This window comes from Myiozetetes cayanensis, unplaced genomic scaffold (genome assembly GCF_022539395.1).
Source record: "Myiozetetes cayanensis isolate MyiCay16 unplaced genomic scaffold, myiCay2020 scf12, whole genome shotgun sequence".
NCBI classification, from domain to species: Eukaryota; Metazoa; Chordata; class Aves; order Passeriformes; family Tyrannidae; genus Myiozetetes; species Myiozetetes cayanensis.
In genome coordinates this window covers 14,389,824-14,413,424 of record NW_026086826.1, presented here as the reverse complement: position 1 = coordinate 14,413,424, position 23,601 = coordinate 14,389,824, and the positions used below count along the sequence as shown (strand labels likewise).

The window sequence follows — 23,601 nt, the reverse complement described above, 5'->3', positions numbered from 1 at the left end:
CTAATAGCAACTTATGGGTACTTGAAAGACAGTTAAAGAAGAAATGGAGACAAATTCTTCTCAATAGATTCAGCTGATAAATCAGGCAGAAGTTGTGCCTTGAGAGGTTCAGATTGGACATCATGAAAAAAGCTTTTGCACTGCAAGGGTATATGATTCTAACACCAAATACACAGAGATAGGCTTTGATCTTCTTACTGACGTTTGGAAAACAGACCTTGAAAACCCAAGGATGCTTTAGCTCAGCATCCTCTCATAATTAAATGTTAGGTGGCATCAAGTCTGCCTCATGACCTGCTGGTATATGAGCTGAAGGCAGTGCCCTCTGTGCACCTAAGCATCGTGCCCCTATGAAAGGAGGCAAACAGCTATTAAACATATCCTTTTGAAGAAGAAAAGGTAATTTCATGCCTACACTGTGATGAATTACAGCAAGAGTTATTGCCATCAGCCTGGATACCTTAATATTGTAGCTGATTTCTGTATCTTTTATTGTTTTACAGCTTCTTAACTCTGACACTCAGGATAGCATATTAATAAGTATATTAATCAGTAAAAAAGTCTTTCAGTTTCTTAGCTTGATTTGTGATGTATTGATCTGTTTGTTTGTCTCTGGCACTAATCTCAGTGCCAAGGAACCTCTCAAAAGGTTCCTTGCCCATTGCAGGCACACAAAGAAAACCACAAAGTTATTTACTCTTTCGCATACATACACATATATAAATGTATACATTTATATTTACATAAATACATATTCTCTTTCATGTGGATATAAAAGCTAATTCCACTTCAACAGGTTTTATGTAAATATACAGTTTCAAAGTTGCATTTGCAAGTCATTGAAAAAGTTAACAACAAAAATGCACCAAGCTTGTATAAATCAAGGCAAAAGATGTCTAAGTGATAAGAAAGGCTGGGAATGAATTCTCAGGCAGCTGGCTCCTGAAAGGAATGGGAAATGCAAACCACAAAGAGCAAGAAATTCTGCAGCCAAATGTCACTGCATCTTACTGCTGAGCTTGCGAGGGCTTTTCAGGCAATGAAAGGGAAGGACAGCCTGCCACACCTGCAGGGTGCTGCCAGCTGGTCAGCTGGCTCCATGGAAAAGGGAAATGGAGACTTAGGATAAACATTAAAAGGCAACTCAAGTTACATTGCAAAGGGCTTGGGTCCTTTCAAAAATATTAACCTGCATCAATCAGCATTTTTAAGCTTTTGCTTTTTTAGGCAATCAAGACATAGCTTTGATGGAAGATATGAGGGGGAGAAAAGAACACAGCACATGCATTTTTCCTCTTGTATCAGTGCAGCTCAGTTTAGCAGCCATGATTTATCAAAGACTTTATCCCACCTTTCTCTCAAGCAGCCTTTTTGTGCTGCCCATGGAGGGCACCTGTAGCACCTCACAGCAGCTGGTTTTGGATTCATGTGACCCACTGAACAGTAGCTGTGAAAGTGTGAATGGCACGAACATCCTCCCTTATACTGCTAGAGCTGATGCTTTCTTGCCAAGCTTATAGAACAACATACTTTATTAAAAATGCTGTCTGATAGCAGAAATAGTCTTATTGTTGCAGTCACAAGAACCATTTGCAAGGCACTTATCCAAGCTCTGTCTCCTCTTTCTTTCTTAGCTGGAGTAGCATTTCTAGCATATTTCTGGGAAGTCTGTCCATCAGGGACACAAATGGTGTATTTCTGTTCTTTTCCGTAAGAGATATGTCAACTATTGTAATTCATAATAGATTTTCACTGGCAACTAATCTCAGTTTTTCATCATGGTCATCTGAACCTGTGGTACTACTCCATGCTCTTTGAAAAATTCAACAAGTGACTTTTCACCTGCAGAGAAAGAAGGGTAAAAATGGATGTAAGGCATGGTAAAGGTGAGGAGGTAGGAGCACAGAAGGTAAACTGTCAGAATCCTGCAGCTCTCTCCTCAGGGATCTGTTTGCCTGGTCAAGTGAATCCAAAAGTAGATCCTGGTTGTACTAATGCAATCTATTGTAACAAAACACATGGGAAGACTACAAATGTGAGGAATGCCCTGTGCCTCTGTGTGTTGTCCAGGCTCCTCTGTACCATGTGTCATGGCAACAATGCTGCCAAAACTGACTTTTAAAGAATCATCCTTTGACAGCTTTGTCTCCCAACAACTGTGTAGCTGTCATTTCACAGGAATTCCTCCTTCTCTGCAGGATGCAAAATGCCAGCTGAGGAAATGCCCAGATCATTATCCCACAGCAGACAAAACAAATATTGTGTTTCCCCTGAACCAGCTATACATAGAATTAATTGGACCCTGTTAAGACTCTGAGATAGCTCAGGTTCAGCTCAGGCAAGAGAAAATGCTGTTCCCCAAAAGTATTTCTCTACAGCCTGGCAGATGCCCTGTTGATTTATGGCATTTGGAAGAAGTTGGCTCTCCTCTTCTACAAGTGATCTGTTACGTAAAGAATAAACAGTGAACAAAATCTGTTCAGGATTTGGGAAATGTAAAAACGTTTGGGAGCTTGTCCATGCAGTGGGGTGAAGTGACATCTTTAGCTCCTCTAAACAAGGAGCCCAGACACTTAATTATTTAGTAAAAACACTGCTTCACTGAATCACTGTGGTTTTTTACTTTACAGTACAAGAGCAGAAATAGAAAACTTCTGACAACTATCAGGACAAAATCCCCTTTGAGTCACTGTTTGTGTATCTAAAGCATGACTAAAGTAATATTTTTGTCTTCTACAGCTGTGAGTAAGACCTGATCCTGTACCCCTTTTAAGAGAATGACCCACTGATCATAATGGGAGCCTTTCCAGCTGAGTAGTATTTGTTTCTATTAATAATGGCATTTGGCTGTTGCATGGTTTTCTGTTGAGCTGAAGAAATCATTTAAAGGTGTATTCCTTTTCAAAAGTGAAATCAGTGCCTCTCCATCTTTCTTAGATGAATTCCCATTGTCGTAGTGGGACATGCTGGTGTCTGAACGGTTCAGTTACTGTCTTGTCTTGGCTTCTCACCCTCTGGAGTTTCAATTAGCATTTCGTTAATGGTTTGAGAGTTGTCCATAAAGGCTTTAAAGACAGTGGTGGTGTTCCAGCATCTACAAGTGATGGGAAATGTTTTCCAACTTTGCAGCCGCCCAGCACGCCTGAGCAATCAGCCCATGTGGTATGTGTTTGTATTCAGCACTGATCCAAAATCTCCTTTGTCATGGTCACACAAACTGTTCAACCGCAGTGACCGTCTCCGACTTTCAGTCACCCAGTGATGCATGTAAAGGTTGCTCATTTGCTACTGGGAACATTAGACTCATCATTACATAGCTGTTTTCACTAAAATAATAGTTTTCAGTGTAAAAATAATAATAATGGAACCATGGGACTGGATGGGACCTCTCCTTATCCATGCTCCTTTCTCTGGCTTTCTGCTCCTGGCAGATATTTCTTCTTGTATGGAGGCTGTACATTTTTCACAGGCAATCTTTTTCTCTTCTTTCTATTGTTAGAAAGTTTTCTGTACTTTTCCTTGATATATCTGGCTATTTATATCTTGCTTGCCTTCTACCTTGTGGAATTTACTCCCTTCATCCTTGTGCCAGCTTTTACATAGCTGCAGACTGCTCTTAAACTGAGGCTGTGGGAAAAAAAAAAATCTTACCAATATGCTGCTATTTATTTTGTCAAATGAATAAAATTTCACTCTGTGTATCAATACTTTTCCATCATAACTCTGAAACCATGTCTCCTGTTTCAATATCTATTCCTTTCTCTTGAAAGCCAACATGCTGTTCACATATGCACCCTAAAATACATTTTGCAAAGCAATTTTCTTCTGTCACTGCGAGCACATCACCCTGTGCAGTGTCAGTCACAAAACAACTGGATTTGCATTGTTTTCTGTATGAAGCATTTTCTTCATTCAAAATACAGTTTTTGTGATACTGCTTAAGCAGTCTGCAGTCCATATTTTATTACAAGCATAGTTTTCATTGTTCTGCATGAATTCCATAGTGTGGCACAGCTTTTATCTTTGCTGGGGGGCAGCTTTGCTCTTTTGCAATAGTCTCTCCAGCAGGACATAATTACAGGAAAATACTGGATATTGAGTAAGGTAGACAATATTTAATGTTGATGCCTGTGTCTAACCCATTTTGTATTACTGCATATTATGAATTTTTACATCACTCCCATGAGACTGTGTGAACACATTCTATTTTGTACTGTTAATTTGGGAGTAAACTGATATTTTGATAATCTTATTATAAATATGTACAATTTTGCTCGGGGTGCATCTGTTCCTAGATTGTTAATGATGCATTTCTGTTCACTATAAATAATAGAACAGTACTCAGAATCAGTAAACAGATCTTAATTGGTATTTAAAGTGCACCATTTTATGTATTTATTGTAATACAGATGACTCTTTTTACTGTAGTCATTAGTTCTGAAACCTTGTCAAAACATCTAACGTGTATTTCCAAAACACGTTGTGTTTGTAGCATACCACTGCCTCTTAGCACTGCACAGCATAAAGAGATACTCCTTCCTCCAGCCTTGTCTCCCACAAAGGTATTGGGAAGCTGTCAGAAGTGATACCTGACCAGCTCCCAGGGAGCAGCTGTATCCACCTCAGCTCAGCTTGGTGACAATGGCTCTGAGGCAAGCCTCACTGTCCTGGTATATCATGTGCAGACAAGATGACTGTGTAGCATCACCTCATGTCCTGTAATTTCAGTGTTATCATTTACAAATTTGTAAGGTGATTGTGGATGTCAAAAAAATCTCTGACTATAGCTTTCCAACCCATTGGCTGCAAGAAAACTGTTTTCAATACCTTTCCGATAGGAACTCTGGCACATTTTGAAATTATTGGATAGTAACACTTCATCTTCTGGCTAAAAGTCACACTAACAAAAAGAAAACCAAAGTGTGCCAATGGCCATATCCCAAATATGTAATAAGTTCAAATAGGCTTTGAAGATGGTGGAAGGATTACACATTATACCAGAGACCACTTGTAGCAGTTTTTCAAGAATTTGAAATGGTAGCAACTCAATTACCTCTTCATTTGTTTAAGGAGAGTAACATTTGCACATTATTCGGTGAATGACAGTTATTCAAATAACTACGCCTATGCACATTAAGTAAAGGCAGCCTTTACAGGATATTTGGAGAACGTGTGGAAAATGCAGATGGAAATCTAGTCATCTGCCATTTTAGAAACACACTTTGGTATTTTCTTCATGCTATTCATTCACCATATTCCCAAATGCTGAACATCTGCAGATATCTGTGACAGCATGGCCAAGGCAGCTGCCTGGGTTTTGTCTGGGCACTGAAGGGGGGACACAGAGCTGTCGGCTAGTGGGGTCCCCTCCATGACCAGAGGGACACTTGAAAAAGCCTTGCCAGTAAAAGAGCTGGAAGGAAAATTCATATTCCTCCTCTCTTCCTGTCTGCTCTAGTGAGGACAGACTTTGGAGGTACCTGGGAAGTTTGGGAGCAGGATCAGCACAGTTGAGGGCTGGTGCTGTGGATGCTGCCAGTGGTGCAAGGTCTGGCCCAATGCCTCATTCACATACTGCCAGATGTGTGCTCTGGAAAGGGCTGGTCCTCCTCTGGGACAATCTGCAGTCAGGGTAAAACCTTGGAAAAATGAAATCAGAGGAAGTAAGGGTTTGTTTTAGGGGAAAGGGTGGAAAATGCTCATGGTTTCAGTCCCCGAGGCAGAAGTGGAGCAGAACAGTGTTGTCCCTCCTACCCCACAGGAGGTGGAAACCTTGACAATGTAAAGGAGTGGGAGAAGGTGGGCATGGTCTGCCGGTGAGTGGCCCCATAGAAAGCCATAGTGAGAGATTAGGATGGGTTTATTTCCTTTGGATTTGTATTTGGAACCGCCGTTGTCATAGGACAGTCTTCGTTTAGCCACCCGGATGAACCACCTGGCCTCTGGCTCTGCCAAAAAGGAAGGGGCAGGCGGCGGCAAAGGGCTTGCAGGTAGGCAGGCCAGGCCAGCGCGTCCTCGAGTGGGAGGGTCAGCAACCTTCCCGCTGCCCACGCCAGCTGGATTGTAGGAACGTTGTAGGAGATGTAGGAACGTTGCGGGACGACGGCGCTTGAACGCTGCCAGCGCAGCTGTGCCTCTGCACGGACCCACCGAACCCGCGCCGTGACCCGGCGCTGCCCGGGCCGTGCCGCGGGGCCGGGGCCCCTCACGCCGCTCCGAGGCCGGGAGGGGGCGGCGCGGCCCCGCCCGCACAGGTACGGCGGGGGGCGGCCAATGGCGCGGCCCGGCCCGCAACGCCAGCCAATGGGGGCGCGCGCGGCGGCGGCCCCATGGAAATGTGCCTGGTGGGGAGCCAATGGGGCGCGGCCGGGCCGCGGGCGGCGCTTCCCCCGCTGCCAGGGCCGGCGGCGCCCGGGCCGCCCGAACCGCTCCTTGAGCCCGGACCGCTCCCACCGCCCGAACCGCCGTCGCTCCCGCCGCGCAGCATGGCCGGGCTGGGCGGCGGCCCCGCCGCCTTCGGCCGCTGCACGCACGCCGTGGTGCGGGCGCTGCCCGAGTCACTGTGCCGGCAAGCGCTGCGCAGGGCGGCGGGGCCCGAAGTGGACTTCGCCCGCGCGGAGCGGGAGCATCAGCTGTACGTGGGTGTGCTGCGGAGCAAGCTGGGGCTGCAGGTGCTGGAGCTGCCGGCCGACGAGAGCCTTCCCGACTGCGTCTTCGTGGAGGATGTGGCCGTGGTCTGCGAGGAGACGGCGCTCCTGACCCGCCCGGGCGCGCCTAGCCGCAGGAAGGAGGTGCGGTGGGGTGCGGAGCGGCGCGGTGCGGGGCGGGCTGGGGAGCGATGCCCGCTGCCGCGCAGGTGGGCTCGGGGCGGCCGCGCCGTCGGGCGTGTCCCCGGGCCCGCCCCGAGCCCCGGCGGGAGCGGCGGGGGGCGGCGGTGCGGGCGGCGGGGATCGCGCACGGCGGGGATCGCGCACGGCGGGGATCGCGCACGGAGCAGCAGCGCTGCTCGGCGGGACCGGCCCCGCGCAGCGGCTCCAGCCCCGCATCCCGCTGCCGCCAGCCGAGACCCGTGCGGCGGAGCCCGTGGCTCTGGGGCTACCGGGAACCAATGTGCTGCTCCTGAAGACAAGTGGACAGTGTAAACTATGACTCATCCTTTCTGGGGCGTACGGGCTCCCGCTCCGTGCCAGCTTGCCCGGCCCGGTCCGGCGGGATGGTTCGCCAGCGGGTTCGTGTCTGTGGTGCAGCAATGCTCCATGCAGACCCCGTTTTCACTATGTGTTCCACCTGAGCTCAGCCCCAGGCATTGCATCATTGGTATCTGTGGTAATTGTGCCCACTGGCCTGTGTGCAAAAGCTTGTGTGTATTTTGGTGTACTCGGTGTTAGCCTGAATGCCCTTGAACCTGATCTCAGTTTCCCTGTGCAGCCACTGCAGGCCCTGTGGGCTGGAGGAGTGTGGATGTGCAGGGGATGCAGGCCGACTCATTGGAGAGAGGTGTGAAGGATGCACACCCACAGAAGCTTTACTTTAGGTACTCTCAGGACTTTTTTTAACACGCTCAGCCCATTCATAAACTAGTTTATCAGGCAGTGAAGTACCACCCAGTTATCTCCCTCTCAGCGAACTGTGAGTAGCAAATTAAACTAACCTTTCACCATTTGAAGCTGCAAAAATACTACAGTGACACCTGCCTTCCTGTAAGAATCTTCTGACATAACTCTCCTCTTGTGTCTTTCAGTTCCCATCCTTGGTACCATAATGCATCCTGTGATCCATAGGCATGTACTGTTGTGCCTGTGGAACAGGCCAGTAGCTTTAGTATAGCAGTAGCTCCTCTTGGCCATTGAGTGCAACTGGATGAGATGCTCCACTTGGGTGGGGTTTTTTATATAGTGCCTTTCTTTTATAAATTTCAAAGTTTACTTGAATTTTCCCAGCAGTGTAACAGTCTGAGATACTGCACACATCTTGTACACATGCATTCCTTGTGGATATCCATGTGTATTTACTCTTTGTTACACATGTGAATGCTCTTAAGAGTGACAGCATTGGAGTACAGTGTTTGCCACATGCTACTCTAAAAAGCAGCTGTTTCTCAGCCAGAGTCCCCGTGAGTTTTCACTGGTATGTATTTATGTGACTCCTGCTGCCTTTTGTACAATTTTCCCTTTAGGAGAACAGACTTACTTCTTTGCGTGGGTGACTTGTCCAGGCAGAGTCATGAAACAAGAGGAGAGACAGAGCTCTAAAGCATAATTTGAACCTTATTAGTGTTCTTGAATGATGGAGCTCTTCCTTGAGTTTTCTGTGAAGTAAAACAGAAAAAGTAATTGAACAAATATCCTTTTAAAGCTATAACAATGCATGACGCTGTAGTGTACTTGTCTGAACATTTATTTACAAGAATTCTTCCTCCTGGGAACATCGTTACAGCAGTGCCTCATGGAAAGGGGGAGATTCTGCAGGATGATGCCTGCCTGTTCCTGGTTCCTCTCCCCTCCAAGGCATCCTCCCTTTCCCAGCATGGTGACTGTCAGTTGTGTTTAGCTGGTATGTCTGCTTTGTTTGAGTAGTAGTAGTATGCCATCTTGAAAACCGTGACATCATCAAGGCTTTAGAAAGCAGGAGTATATACATGTTTACTTTGCCCAGAGCTCTGCAAGCTTGGCATGTTTCTTGGACATCTTGGCTTTCATTAAGAGCCCCTGAGAAAAAGCTGTTTGCTGCATCTGCGTGAGAGGGTGTTTCCTATTGTAGTCAGAGATTCTCTGCTCTTGCTGCCTCCGTCTCTGGTTCTGGAGGTGCTCAGGAAGTCCAGGCACAAAGGTGTGTGGCCACTCTGAGCTGAGGGAGCCCAGCACCTGCTCTTGACCCTCCTGTTAATCCCAGTGAGTGGCTGTCAGTGGTCTCCCAAAGTATTTTTCTGAGGTTTATATTCAGCCTCTGAATTTACTATTGAAATAGTTGTTGGAGTCTGGTGGCAAGTGATGTTGCTGCAGGGCCTGTCCTACCATCTACCCTGTTAAATGCCTTAATCAGTGACCTGAAGGAGGTGGTGGCATCTCTATTGAGCTGTGAATGGCCTCAAACTGAGGCAAGGGTAGAGGTGATACCATTGAGATCTGGGCTGATGTTCAGAGGGGCCTCACCAGGCTGAAGGAAGGGGCTGATCCATGGGGACCTCATGGTTGAACAGGGACAAATGCAAAGTCCTGCCCCAGGAAAGGAAGGATCTGGCCAAGCCAGCTGAAGTAAACCTGGTATGAAAATGAACCAAGGCTGTTGTACTGCATTGTCACTCCTATTGGGTGATGAAGAGGGAAAGGGGGTGGATGCAGTCTACCCACAGCACCAGTTTCTGAAAGCGCAATCTCTTATTCTTTTTATGTAATGTAAGTGCAAACCCATGAATACTTTAGCAATAGTTGGTGTATGCTGGGCTTAACCCAGTGAAGCCCAACTCCTGAGCATGCACTCCTGGCCTGAGTCTCCCTGTAAGGCAGGACTCTGCTGGACTTGTCTTACTGATCTCTGAACTGCTATGTTCAGAGCAGGCAGGAGCAGTGGAGGAAGGAAGGAATGAGGAAAACAGGGTTGTAGAGTACCATTTCTGCAAAGAACTGGGAGGGCTTGTGTCCAGGAAATCTGCCAAAGAGGCATGTGTTAGGTTGGGCTCTGAAGCCTGATCAGACCAGAGAAAATTGAAGGGCACAGGGGGCTGCCAAGGTGCATCCCAAAGAGAGCAGCCTGGTTGAATACACAGATGGAACAGTTATGTTTCATGGGCATTGTGCCTTCTGATAAACTGTCTGCCAGATGCATGAACTGAGCATTACTGTCTTTATCTCCTCTGTTTCATGCTACTGAAAACCCATAATGCAATATTTAAGAACTGATGCAGCATGTTCGTTCACTGACTAGACTCCTTATTAAGAAGGCTTGCCACCAATTACGGTAACACTGTATGCAGCAGACAGATTTCTGCAGTAGTTTGTAATAGCATTGATTGAGCTTTCAGGCTTTATAGATACTATTGCTTATCCCTCAGCAACATTGGATTCTTTACTGATTGTCTGTCTGGAACAAAACAAAATAAAATCTGGGGTTGTGTCTGTTCTTGCTCCAAGTTATTGTAAGGAGAAAAAAAGAACTGAATTAAATTTGGTCATGTTCAGGCATTACTGGGAAAGAGCCCAGTATTTTTTTAGTAAAGTAGAAAAATTAGTCATGCATTTAATGATTTGTTTGCAAGTCAGACTTATTTCAAGGCATTATGTTTCTGTGTTATCAACTTCTGAACTTATTTTAAAATTCATAGTTTCTGGGGAGTTTTAAATTTGGCAGAAAGGTAAAGGCTTTTGAAGTAAGCCAAAGGTAGATTGCCAGTATGGATAAGCTGGTGTTTTGTTTAGCTGTGTGCAGTCACCAGTGCACTGGATGCTCAAGTTGAGTAACTCCAGTGGAAATATTATGATCGCTGATCAGATTGTCAGTTCCAGCACCTTTTGTTTCAGCAGTATGTTCTCAGTTGTTTATTCCTCTAGAATAAACTCTCAACGTCACCTTCTGAACACAACAGGGGTAGTTGTTGAGAAGAGCCCTCATCAGCACATTGCTCTTGCTGCCTAAGTTGTCTTAATGTGCTTGGGATAGCACAAAACAGCCTTTCCACCATTTCTGTGCTTGTGCAGATAAATGGAAACCCAGAAGCTCAGCAAAATGCACCCACAGTGACCTGGCCTCTTCTCAGCTGTCACACAGGGGAGAATTAGCTGGTGCTGGGAAAACTTTGAGAGCTGCTGCAGAAGAGCTCACTGTGGTTCCTTCCTTGGTTGTTGAGAGGAAACGTCTACCTAAGACTATTGTTATTTCCTACTTCCCCTAGACACACTGCAAACAACTTGTTATTGCATTTGTGTGGTGCAGGGGAGTCAGTCTTTCAGCAGTGAGGACAAGATGAGCAGCTAAAGGAGTATATTTGTTAAATCCCATCCTCTCAACAAGAACTGGAGAAACCACCTAATGGCATTTTGAACATCTCTGGCTACCTCTTCCCAAACCTACTTGCTGGGTGGCAGGATTTTGTCCCCAGCAGTGCTTCTGCAGAGCTTCCAGCTGTGCTGGGCCAGTTAATGTGCTCCTCAGTGCTGAGGACCCTCAGTTGCTGCCCTCTCCCACCCTGTACAGCTTCTGCAGGGCTGCATAGCTGTATATGAGCCACAGCTTGCACCCTGGGCTGGACTTCTGTCCCAGCTGCAGCTTACTGCTTGCAAGGATGATTCTCAGGGCAGTTGGTGGAGGTTTCTGAAAACAACAGAAGTAAAAAGACTTTAGTAAATGTATTGTATACAGTCAGGTGATACTACATAGCCACTACTAAATGCAACACACTTTCTGCGCTCTCTCTGTAGATGTAGATGATTCTGCAGGATAATGATGTCTTTTTCCAAAGGAATAGAAAAGCTAGGCTCATGAGAAACAGATTTAAGGCTCTGCTGGCTCCTGAACTTAATTAGGTTATGGGGGTTTTATTTTACTTTATAGTGCATGCCAGTACAAAAGAATCTGTATTTGGAATCATGGAATCCTTTAGGTTTGAAAAGACCTTTAAGATTGTAGAGTCCAACTGCTAACCCAGCACTGCTGAGACCATGTCCCTAAGTGCCACATCTACACGTTTTAAATATCCTCAGAGATGGTGACTCAACCACTTCTCTGGGCAGCTCAATGCTTGACAACCCTTTTGGTGAAGAAATTTTTTTCTAATATCCAATCTAAACCTCCCCTGGTGCAACCTGAGGGCATTTCCCCTTTCCTATCACCTAGGAGAGGAGATTGATTCCCACCTCACTACAATCTCCTTTCAGGTAATTGTAGAGAGTGATAAGTCCCCTCTTATCACTATGTGCCTCCTATTCTCCGAGCTGAGCCCCCTCATCTCCCTCAGCTACTTCTCACAAGACTTTGCTCCAGACCCTTCCCCAGCTCTGTTGCCCTTCTCTGGACATGCTCCAGCACCTCAATGTCTTTCTTGTTGTGAGTGGCCCAGAACTGGACACAGGATTCAAGATGTGGCCTCACCCAGTGCCAAGCACAGAGGGACAATCACTGCCCTGAGCCTGCTGGCCAATCTGTTTCTGATACAGGCCAGGATGCTGTTGGCCTTCTTGGCCACCTGGGCACACTGCTGGCTCATGTTTAGCTACTGTCAACCAGCACCCACACGTTCTTTTACACTGGACTGCTTTTCAGCTGCTCTTCCCCAAGTCTGTTGTGCTGCATGGGGTTGTTGTGACCCAAGTGCAGGACCTGGCACTTGGCCTTATTGAACCTCACTGGCCTTGGCTCACTGATCCAGTCCAGATCCCTCTGGAGACCCTTCCTACTCTCAAGCAGATCAATACTGCCTCCCAAGGGACTCTGTCAACCCGTCCCTTAAACAGGACAAAGTCTGGCCTCTGGAAGTCCAAGGTGGCTGTTCTGCTGGCACCTCTTGTTACTTCTCCAATAATCAAATATTCTTATTTCATGATTGCTGTGCCCAAGGTGGCCTCCAACCAGATCACTCACCAGTCCTTCTCTGTTCACAAACACCGTGTCCAGAGGGGCCTAATGCATCAGTAATCCTTGCATCTTTGATGCCACATGGATCTTCCACTGAGACAGCAAACTGAAGGACCTCACTACCACACCATCTCTCAGACATTGCTGTGCTGCCCCCAGGCTTATCTCTAGTGAGCCTGGTTTTCTCTCTTTTCCTCTTCAAATCTAGTTTAAGGCTCTTTCAGTGAGCCCTGCTAACTCCTGTGCAAAGGTCCTTTCTCCTCTTTGAGACAAATGTACCCCATCAGGCCTGCTGTTGTGTAAACCTACCTGTTACCAAAACCCAAAAATTCTGCTGGTGACACCAGGCTTGGATCCAGGTATTGAAGTGTCTGTTGGTTGCCCTCAGACTTCTTGTTGCAGCTTCATTGCTGCACACCTGAAAAATTGATAATGGATTATAATCTGAGGATTGTACCAGGGAGGACACTTTCTCTCACATCTTAAGTCTGGGCTCCAGGGAGACACCAGGCTTCCCTAAGAAGTAGGTCTGGTCTGCATATAGCACTTGCTGATCGCTAGAGAGGCAAGAGATTAAACATTTTATTACCTTTTGAAATATATTCATAGTTCTTTAAACTGTCACACAAATCGTGATAGTCTTGTACATTTTCACTGACCCCTTTGCATGTCCTTATTGTGCTTCACTCTTGAAGCTACAGACCAGCTTTGGTGTTCTGCCTAGAAAACTTATATTAAAAAGCACTGAGGTTACCACAGTTTAATTGCTCAGTACTTAAAACATCAGGTGAGTAATCATGGGCAAGTGCTTTACATGAAGGTTGACAAAAATGAGGAATGGCATTAGATACCTTTCCACCCTCTTGTGTCAGATTGGGGTTTTTTTAATACCTTTCCCAGTTCACATTGAGCCACATAGATGCTCCTTTAGCCTATCCTTTTCATCATATTCTCAGTCTAAGCTCACAGTTAGAGTGAAAGAGTGCAAGATATTGTCAGGATTTTTTTTTTCTATGACACTGAAAACAAGTTGAGAAGTACCAATCAGACTTTGGATATGATGTATACTGGAGTTTAAATGTGTTTTGGCTGTCCTTTGAGCTTATGATTGGCTGGTCTCACTTAGAGACTTTCCAGGATGAAAGAGGTGATGCTCATCATGGGTTCCAGACAGCAACGAAATAACTCTCATCAGAATGTACTTCAGTGTTTTCTGTACTTATTTCATTAGCTTAAATTTTCAGTGGTTTTTGTATTAGCATATAAATTAACTGAAAAGCATGCAGTAGATGAGAAAAGTTTCTTAAACAGTACTGAAGTTTGCTCTTAAACAGTACCGAGAAGTTTAAAATACCAATCCTTTAGACAGAATGAGGTAGACCTTTATCAGGAGCCTATGTAATTATCAGCATACGTGAGAAGGGATGTTTTAGCCTAAAGCAGGCTATTTCAAATGTAGTTTGATTTGTTTCTGCAGCTCTATCTCTTGCATCTACTTTGCAGTTTAAATGATGCCTTTTGGTTCAGGCAGGTGGTTCTTTGGTCTTAAAGTTCATTGCTGATGCAGCTCTGACCCTTACATTAATAAGGCTGACACTTTGGGTGAGTTGGCTTTGCCAAGAATTGTATTTTTTCATTTTCAATTTTGCTTCTGTGATCACAGATTTAATGAAAATGTTAGGAAGTAGCTGCTAGTCAGATCAATATAAGTGGACTATATTCATTATAATTGCTTTCTATCTATAGAACTGCAGACCAATATTTAAGGACAGTCTAGGAGCAGCTTGGGTTTCATGCTTTTCTAGCAGAAGCCATATTTAGACCTTGTTATTGAATTGTGATATCAGGATTCTCCTGAATATCCCAGTTGCTGACCAGAAGATTAAAATAAGGCAATGCCCTGTTTCTTAATCTCTTGTGGACACTGATTATTATTGTGCAAGTCTGATGTCAGCTTGTGTACCTTGTTAATCACTGTTCCTTTGTCTGTGATAAATAGCCCTTGGTGAGCTTATGGTTCAGTGCAAATGCTAAGTGGTTAAAGGTTCCAAATAACCGTAAGCATTTCCTTGAAGTGAAAAGAGTCTTTGCTGCTGCTCTGACTTATACACATGGCTTGGAGCTACCCTGATCCTTCCCTAGGAAATTTCTGCACAGACATCCAAATTTAACCTAAATAGTTGGAGGTTTTTTGTAACTGCCTTACTTAAAAGCATTGCAAAAACTAGTTTGCTGCAGTCGCTGCTGGAATTTGGTTTTGAGATTCAAGGGTGAGTTCATGACATCCCCAGTGTAGTCTGCCTAACAGGTTTTTTAAATCCTATGCTCCATACAAGCCTGTAGCTCCCTACACACTCTGCAAAGACAGGGTTGACATGTAGATTGCAGGGCTGTCTTGGTCATGAGGAGATCTGACAGCATCTTCAGAGGGTGGTAGAGCAGAGCATGTGATGCAGAAGAGCTCCTGGGTGCTCTGCTTCTGCCTGTTGGCTTCCGAAATGCTATGATGTGGAGAGCAAAGTCCCCAGTGAGGTTTTCCATGCTGTATCGATGGCACAGTCTGTAGATGCTCACAGCACTCTGCCAGGACTTGCACATGCACAGAAGCATATATCTGCATTTTAACTCCTCTGCCTCCCGCTTGCAAACTTGCCTCCAGTCCCATCTCTTCACCTGGACCCCAGTAACTAAGGAAAAGATACTTACTTCTGATGTAGAAACATAAATATGGCAGAGGCAAGAACCTCTGGTTTGTTACTGTTTCTCCCAAAACCACATGGTATCACCAAGGCCAGTTGTGCGCTTAAACTGTTGTCTCCAATTGTTCCACTTGCTGAGGTAACCAGGGCATGCAAGGATGACAAAGATGACCAATTCAGCAAGGATGACTGGTCTTAGCAGTGACAATTCCTACTTAAATAAACATATGCGAACTTTAATTTCTACCAATATTACTGGTTATTTTTTGCTTGCTGGGTCTCCAGAGTGATTCTGGAACAGGTGCTCTGCCTCTGCTGCAGGTACCGAGGATGCTGTGGGAAGTGACTGTATAGCAAGTTTTAATTTGCAATACTCCATTCGTGCTGAATATTTTGAGAGTTTAGCAGCTCAGATTAAGTCTGGGAAAACAGTGTCTATGCTTGTGTTATGCAGTTTTCAGAGGATTTTTTGTCTTTATCAAAAGTCTTCTGGTAAATAATGCTGGATAAAAATATAAACCTGATCATTAAATGCTGACCTGAAAAAAAAGTTGCTCATACAAAACTGTCTTCATTGCCTGTAAGCTACCCTGGTACATACAGACATCTGTGTAGAAGTGATTGCTTATGACAGGCTTGCTAACCAGAAGTTGGTGACTGCGGATAATGCGTTCCCACCAAGAAAGAAATTACTGTCAGTAATTACTGATCATTCGTTACTTTAAAAAATAAACCACCCTACTTGCTTTTTTTTTATTTTATTTTATTTATTATAGGAGCATATCTCTAATCAAGTATATGGTGTAAGAGAGCCTCACTCTCGGTACCAGATCTGGACACTCACAGTACTAGGGTGAAGATAAATGATGCACCCACAATGTCAGGTGACAGTATCTTTTATCGCTACCTCTCTTGTAGCAGTATTAGGAATCTTTCTTTCAGAAAGAAGGTAAGTGGAATGTTTTATGGCTGAGATGTAGCTGAGCTGGGTCTTGCATTCATCTAAGGCCAGTGATCACCTACAGGTCAGCTGTAATCAGCCATTTTTCTGTCATCTGAAGTCAATATCAAAACCAAGCAAGTGTATAAAAATCAGCTTGTTCAAGACTTGCAGAACTCATTTTCATGTCAGTAGAGATTCAGTATTTGGCATCATCTTTAAAAAATAGTTGTGATAATTTGTTTCTGGAAAGTTTATTATGTATGTTAATAGTAAAGGATCTGGCTATCCACGCCTGTCTCTTGATGCCAACTGAAGATCTCTGGCAAGATGAAATCATCTGTCTCAGCTCAGTCCCAGCTGGCCACTGAAGCAAAACGAAACAAAACTGCTACATAACTGGACACTGTTGACAGTACTGTGAGTGATTTTGCATTTATCTTTGCTTTTTCTGAGGCTTAATGTAAAAGCTGTCATGGAAGCTGAATCCTGTATCTCAGAAAGGATGATCCTGTAGGATAAGAATTCTGCTTGTGCGTGTGTCTCTGCACTTCAGTACAGCTGACGTCCTTTGAGCTGCAGACCAGCAGCCATGGAGATACGTCATCTCCGTGCAGACCCAGTCTAGAAAAATAAGTCTTTTAGAGATGGAGCTAGTTTTTGGCCTGCTCTCCAGCAATAGTAAACTCTAGACAATGCCTCTCTGTAGAAGTGAGAGACTTTTAGCAGTCCTGTAGGAGTAAATTTTGCAAGTAGTACAAGTGCTTTGGAGCATTTCACCTTCCCAAATAGCTGAGTGTGCCTGTCATCATTGTGCTTAATATAGTAAAAGTGATGAATCTCATGTTCTTCCAACACTGTACAGAGGAGAGGTGGCATGGCTATTGCTAGTCACTGGGTATTCACTGAAGTTTAATTCACTAGTTCATGACTCTGTACCTCCAGTATTGCTGAAAGACATTTTTTTGACTTGGTTGGTTATTCATTCAAGATTGGTTATTCATCTGGACCTGAAATGCTGTGTGAGGTTCTGGTTGCCCATTCTGGAAATGCAGAATAAGGAGAAAAGGTAGGGGTGGATGAGAAGACCTTGCTGCAATGTAGGCCTGTTCCTATATGAAGTGACACTAATTAGATAAATGCCTTCAGCTCAAAGTTGTTTTGGGTAGGGGAGGAGAGAAACAGGAGAATTCTACAATATCTCAAATGGTACAGAGCAAATGAACTGGGAATGATAGTATGAAACTTAATGACATCCAGAGAAATACCCAGGCAGCACATTCCAGCAGAAAGAAGTACTTTGTCATGCAATGCACTACTGAACTGTCAGAGTTGTTGCCAGGATGTTGGGGGTGGGCAAAAGTACAGCTGGGTACCAACTAATGAAAGGAAGATCCATCAATAACTGTTTAAGATTCAGATGCAATAACTGGCTTTGGAAATATGTGCACTGCTTCTTACAATAAGCTGGGGAATATACTGGAGTTGGTGTCATTCTATACTTGTCCTCTTTCTGTTATTTTTTCCTTAAGCTGCTGGTCCTGGCCACTGTTGGAGTCAGGCTGCTTGGATATACAGGTCTCTGTGACCCACTTAAGCTCTTCATGTATTATGAATAAGCTGTAATACTGATAGCTGTTTAGCAGACTCATAATGAGTCACTTGCTGTGCTCATGAGTTGTCCAAGGACTGGCTGTTTGGGAGGTGGATGCCCTGCCTTAACCTTGCAGAGATCTTGCTGCTTCCATCCCACCTGGCAAGGGGAAACCTGTGATGAGGCTTAATCAGGGTGTCTGATGGCATAAGATGGGCCATCACTAGCACAAACAGTGGGTGCTCTGAGGTCAGATGTTGATTTATTTTTTCTTCCCTGCCTCAGTATATCCATCCTAGAACAGATAGTAGAAAATGGAATGATTCCATCATGAAGACAGTCAGATGTTTTATGTCAAAAGTATAAAAGAATTCCACTCCCCCGGCCCTTAGCAAGTCAGATTAACCCTAAGAAACAGTGCACACTTTGTAAAGCAGAGATTTCTCATTGGGAAATGTTGTTTCTAGCTTTTCCACATCAGCTGTGAAAACATACTGCCATCCAAGCTTTGCAAAATGATTCTTAGAAAGGCCTAGCACTGAATGCTTGGTGTACAGAGGTTTGATATATTGAGAGTCAGGCTTAATGTTGTGGAAGAGAATGTCCTAGAAGAGCCTTTGCAGAAAAGTGCTGGGGAGGACAGTTTCCCATGGGCTTTGGGGTCTATGTTTTTGTGGGACAGCTGATGGCAGCTGATAATCTGCCAGTTTGTGCTGTGGAGATGATCGACAGGCTTTTCCTGAATAGCATGATGTAGATCGAATGAGCCTGAAAATACTGGCATCAGTGATAGGAAATAGTTATTCATTTCCAGAGTGCAAGGAGCCATTTGGAAAGGGTACCGCTCTTTTCTGACCTTATGTTCTGGCTTTACAGATAGCCAAATCACTATAAATTTGCAAACTAGAACTGCTGGACTTTTTATGCCTGCAAACAGCGGCAGCAGGAGCCATTTCTGGGTGGGTTTGAAGACGGCAGAGTGCCAGCAGTGGCATCCATCTTGAGATCTGAGATAGTGCCACTGCAGCCTGAAAGGCATTTCTGACAGGAGAGCATCAAACCAGCTGTGCATTGTGCAGGGCTGACTAGAGAGCTTTTATAGGAGCAGGACTAGAACTGGTGTAGCCAGTGTTGGATGGTAATCACTCTTCTCTGGCTGTGTTTCCAAAGTCTTCACAGCCATCAGCCCTTTGTGTGGAAGTCTGGTGTGGACCTGTGGCATTAGGGGTGCTCTGATCAAACTGGGGTTGTGAGGGCCTGGGGCCTGTAGATATCACAGCCTGCTGGGCAGGGTAGACAGGCTCTTGTGCTGCAGATCTGCTTTGGTGCCTGTATCTTGACTGCAGTAACACTCCCAATGGTTTAGCCTGACTCAGTAGCTGGAGCCATCTCTCCCCTGCAGCCCACATTTCTGTGACACTGTGTCCTGGCCATGCAGGATGACTGGAGAGTAGCAAAAGTAAATGCAAGGCAGGGGAAAGCAAAGAAGGGTGACTGCTATCCAGGCTCTGAACAAAGGCAACTGGGTTTGTGTTACTAGTGGGAAAATACTCCCCTGACTGTCCCCTCTGCTAGCTGCAAGCATGTCCTGTCCCTCCTGGGGCTTGCTATTTTTTGTACTGACTTTGATATTTCCTGAGCATGACTTTGTCTCCTTTCCCCATCCTTAGGGGAACTTTGGCACAGATGTCAGCAACCACCAAAAACTGCTGAAAGCTTTTGTGCAGTTGCAATGTGCTCTGTCCATGCTTCATCTTAAGGACTAAAGGCACTGCTTGTAATTCTGCACCAGCCTTCTCTGATTCTAACCTAGTTTCCACTTTGCTTAGTTTCCTTACCCTTTCTTCAAGGTTGCTGCACACAAACCAGAAGCCTCATGGGAGCTTCTAAAGGTCTGCCAGCCCTCTAACATGCAACAGCAGTCCTAAAACTTCTTAAGAGACAGGTTTGCATATCTCCAGATGGAATGTAAACAAAGGGCTGCTAATAAAACAGTGTGTAAGGTCTTATTCAGATTTATATAGATCCTGAAACCACATCTAAAAATAGTGCCCTGTTTTGCATTCTTGAAAGCAGATTCATCACACACCTACATCTGGCCATGAAGTGCTATGCTGGTAACAAACTGGACTTCTTGGGAGTTGTATGAAAAGTACTGAAAACCCATTTTAATTTTATTAGTCCTACAAAATACATATGGACAGTGACGTTAAATATGATAACACTTGAAATGGATTGCAGCCTTGGCACTAGCAGGAGGCATTTGGAATGGGAAGTGGCCTGGAGTTGTTCATCAGAGAAGTGCAAGCATTAATTACCTGCTCTGGTGGGAATCTGGTGGGATCTGGAGCAGAAAGGAGTGTGGGGCAGCTGGATGTAGATTTAGCTGACGGTTTCAATCCAGGAAGGAGTGAAATAATAAAGATAGGCAATTGCTGTGTATTCTATATGTTATGTTAAGATTCAAGCAGAGGGACCTTTTCTTTTAACCTTAAGGCTTGTGCTTATGACGCAAGTATATAAATAGATGGGGCTCAATCCTGTAAGGTGCCAGTGCTTAATGTAGAGCTTGTAATTAGTCTTATTAGTTTAAAGCACTTAAACTCTTTCCTCCCTTGTGTCTGCTTATTTGCCATCTCTCTGAGCTGGTCTCGTGGTCATGTTTTTCAATACTGGAAAGTGTGAGGTAATGTAACATTTGAGATGGGGCTTTCACTTTAAAGTGTTTTTTAGCCTTAAATATGCACTAGGAGATTTTGGACTGTGATGTGGTGCCCATGAAGGTGTTAGCCATTGTTAACCACGAAGGTTAATAGCACAATAGAACTTGCATCCATAATGATATTAAGTAGGGCAAGTAGCAATATTAAATATATCCTGTTTTAAGAACAAGCTAAATCCATGTGGAGTATGGGTCTTAAAGAACACTTAATCTTGGTGCCTTGGTTTTTGCATGCTCTCCAGGGATGGGAAAGCTGTCACTTCACTGTTGATATATAAAGCATCTGACATGTCTCCTGTATGTGTTGACTGCTCTAGTAATGAGATTTTCAGTAGGTTTGCTCCTTTATACGTAGTAGAAAACAGATGTGCTCATTTAGCTTTTTGGGAAGGTGCTCCAGAGGAGCTCACGATGAGGAGGTGACTGCCGTCAACATCATCTTTTCTTGTCATGCATACCCTGTCTGGTGCAAGGCATTAACCTCAGCCCTGCACAGACACAGGTGTTAGTGATAACTCCTGTCAGTGAGATCATCAACAGAATATTTTTAAAGTATTTGAACATGCCCGAATAATGGCTCAAACTGGTATGTGTCCTCTGACCCATGGCCAGGGCCTTGAATGGCAAGTAAAGGCTCAGTGCCTCTGAAAGCCAGGCCCTTTCCTCCTGAGCTTATGCATGATTTAGAAGCCCAACCCAGCTATAGGCACTCACACTGAGAAGTCTGGGTTGCTGTTTCTAAACTCACACTAAAAATCTGAGCTTCCTATATATGCTAGGTGCGGCATTTACATTTTTCACAGAAAGTGCTTTTGTCCCCACTTTCCCTGCTTTTGCTGCTGTAAGAAAGCTAAGGGTGAGACAGAGGAGCATGCCATCATGGGCTGGAGGTAGGAAAGGTGTGTTTGAAAATGCCTTGACTTCTGCTTATATCAACACAGTCTGTAGGAAGCTGTGTTTCCAGTGAACAACTAGAAAAATGTCTGAAGATCACTCCTCTTGAGAGGAGCCAGGACCTTCCACGGTGTCCATTGTGGTCCTTACTTCATACCGGAGGCATGGGCAAACATCCAGGCTCTCCTGTGAGCTGAGACCTGGGGTGAGGAGAGGGGATTTGTCTGAGTGCATCTGTATGTGACCCAAATTCTGAATTTCCAGCAAGGCTTTTTCCCAAGCTGATCTGTCAGTGGGAATTATATTGGTCCAGCAGTGACACCTAGAAAAATGCTCCCTGAAGTACAGGTGTGAGCTGTAACAGACTACAAGTGTCTGAAGTATTTACTGTGAGACATTAGTCACACTGAGAAATGGCCTTGTCCAGCTGTAGTGCAGGCTTGCATGGTAATTCAATAGAAGAGACCAGAAAATATGGAAAGTCTGGCTTCCTCACTTCATCATGAGTTGCACTTTGAGGAACATGCATGAAAGACCTGTAGGTCTTGCCTGAGGCTCCTATGCAGAGTTTTCCCCAGCTAGGTCATCTTGACTGAAATGCTTACTGGAAGTACCCCAGGACTCGTGGAAAACCTAATTCAGTGTACTTGGAAGGTCAGTCGTTTGTTCTTTCCATAGCACTTGCTTCTCTGGAGCAAACTGCTCCACCACCCTGCTGTGGTGGTGTCTTACCAAGCTGTTTTCTGGGAAGCAAATTTTTTGGTCATACCTTCAGCACTGTAGTTTCCAAATTCTGTTAATCTCAGTGGAAGCAGTCTTTGAGCATGGAAGCCAACCAGACACCCACGGCAGCAGAGAGAAGAGCTATTTTAAAATTCTAAAAATTAAAAAGTGGTTTTTTCACTTGCATTCCTGGGTCTTGGCCTGAACAAAAAGTGGTGGTGCCAAAATACTGCGAGAATGTCTGTTGTTGCAGTATGTCTGGCCGAACCAGAAGCAGGAAATTCTTGTGAGAGCCTGTCTCATCAGATTGCCAGCCAGCTCTGAGCCTCACTAGTTGTGAGTGTAAGCTGGTGAGGTGGAAATGTGGTTGCGAGAGAAATATTTGAAGGTGAGTAAAATGGTTCATTGGAAGTGATAGCAGAGGTATGGTGGTGGTTTTCTGTTTCCAGCATAGAAGTAGGAAGTGAACACATGAAGCAAACTTGGATCACCCTCCTTCTTCCAGTGGAGGAGGAAATACGGAGAACTCCCTGTATGGGTTGAGTGCTTCTCTGCCAGAACTGGTCTGCCTCTGTGCTCTGCCTTTGGGTCTCCCTCTGGCTTGCTGGGGGCCAAATCCAACCTCCTGGTTCAGTTCCTTCTCAAAAGTTTTAGATCAGGAATTTTTTCTTACCCTAGGCTAGACTCTGCACTAAAACTTTCCATGTTGTTGTGTGCAGAGCTGCCTTGGCAGGAGCAGGGATGCAGGCGCTGCAGTAAGAGCCCCAGTGTTTAACCCCCCTGTCCAGTAGACTTATTCCACCTTGGCTCCATTTCAAGACTATTTAAAAGTAGCCAGTCTATGCTGCCGTTTTCAGCATTATTGCTCCTGGTGGAGCTGTAACAGTGGGAGACTTTAAAGGAAAAGGGCATAATGGAAACTGATTAGAAAAGTGGAGAAAGTCTTGGGGTACAATGAAGCATTGCCTAAAGAAAGGCAGGAGGGTGAGTAAGGTGAGCCCTTAAAAGGCATGTATTCGATCACAGCAGGGCAGGAAATAGCTTTAGGAGAATTTTTTCTTTGGTCCATTCATAACCTGGTTTGTACCTCATTAACTTTCTGTTACTGCTTTTTTCTTCTGAAATCCAGGGTAGCTTATTTCCACTGAAGTCAATGTGAAGAGTCATTCAGCACAGAGTGCATGAATCCTTTTGTGCAGATTAAACAAGAGAAGCTCCCAGTGTTGCTTGCATCCTAAAGGGATGAGAAGCACATTGAGGATGTGCTGACGATGTGTGCTTTATTTTCTCGGTTTCCGTGGAGCTACAATAAGCTTCGCAGAGGGGCCTTTTCCAGGGTGCTTGCACCATTTTTTCTGTAATATGCTGTATGTGCAAATGACAGCTCTTGTGAAACCAGTTACACTGCTGCTTGTGGTTTCATTAAGCATGTTAGATTGTTAGAAGCTTCTGGTTTATGAAG

At 44.8% G+C, this 23,601-nt stretch overlaps 1 protein-coding gene across 1 annotated transcript in view; it reads left to right on the top strand.

The window, feature by feature from the left end:
* Positions 1–6,417: 6,417 nt before the first annotated feature.
* Positions 6,418–23,601, top strand: part of DDAH1 (dimethylarginine dimethylaminohydrolase 1) — a 59,738-nt gene continuing 42,554 nt past the window's right edge. Inside the window, exon 1 of the mRNA XM_050306659.1 lies at positions 6,418–6,791. Coding sequence (XP_050162616.1) covers positions 6,486–6,791 — 306 coding nt within the window. The 5' untranslated portion in view covers positions 6,418–6,485. The remainder of the gene's footprint in view (positions 6,792–23,601) is intronic.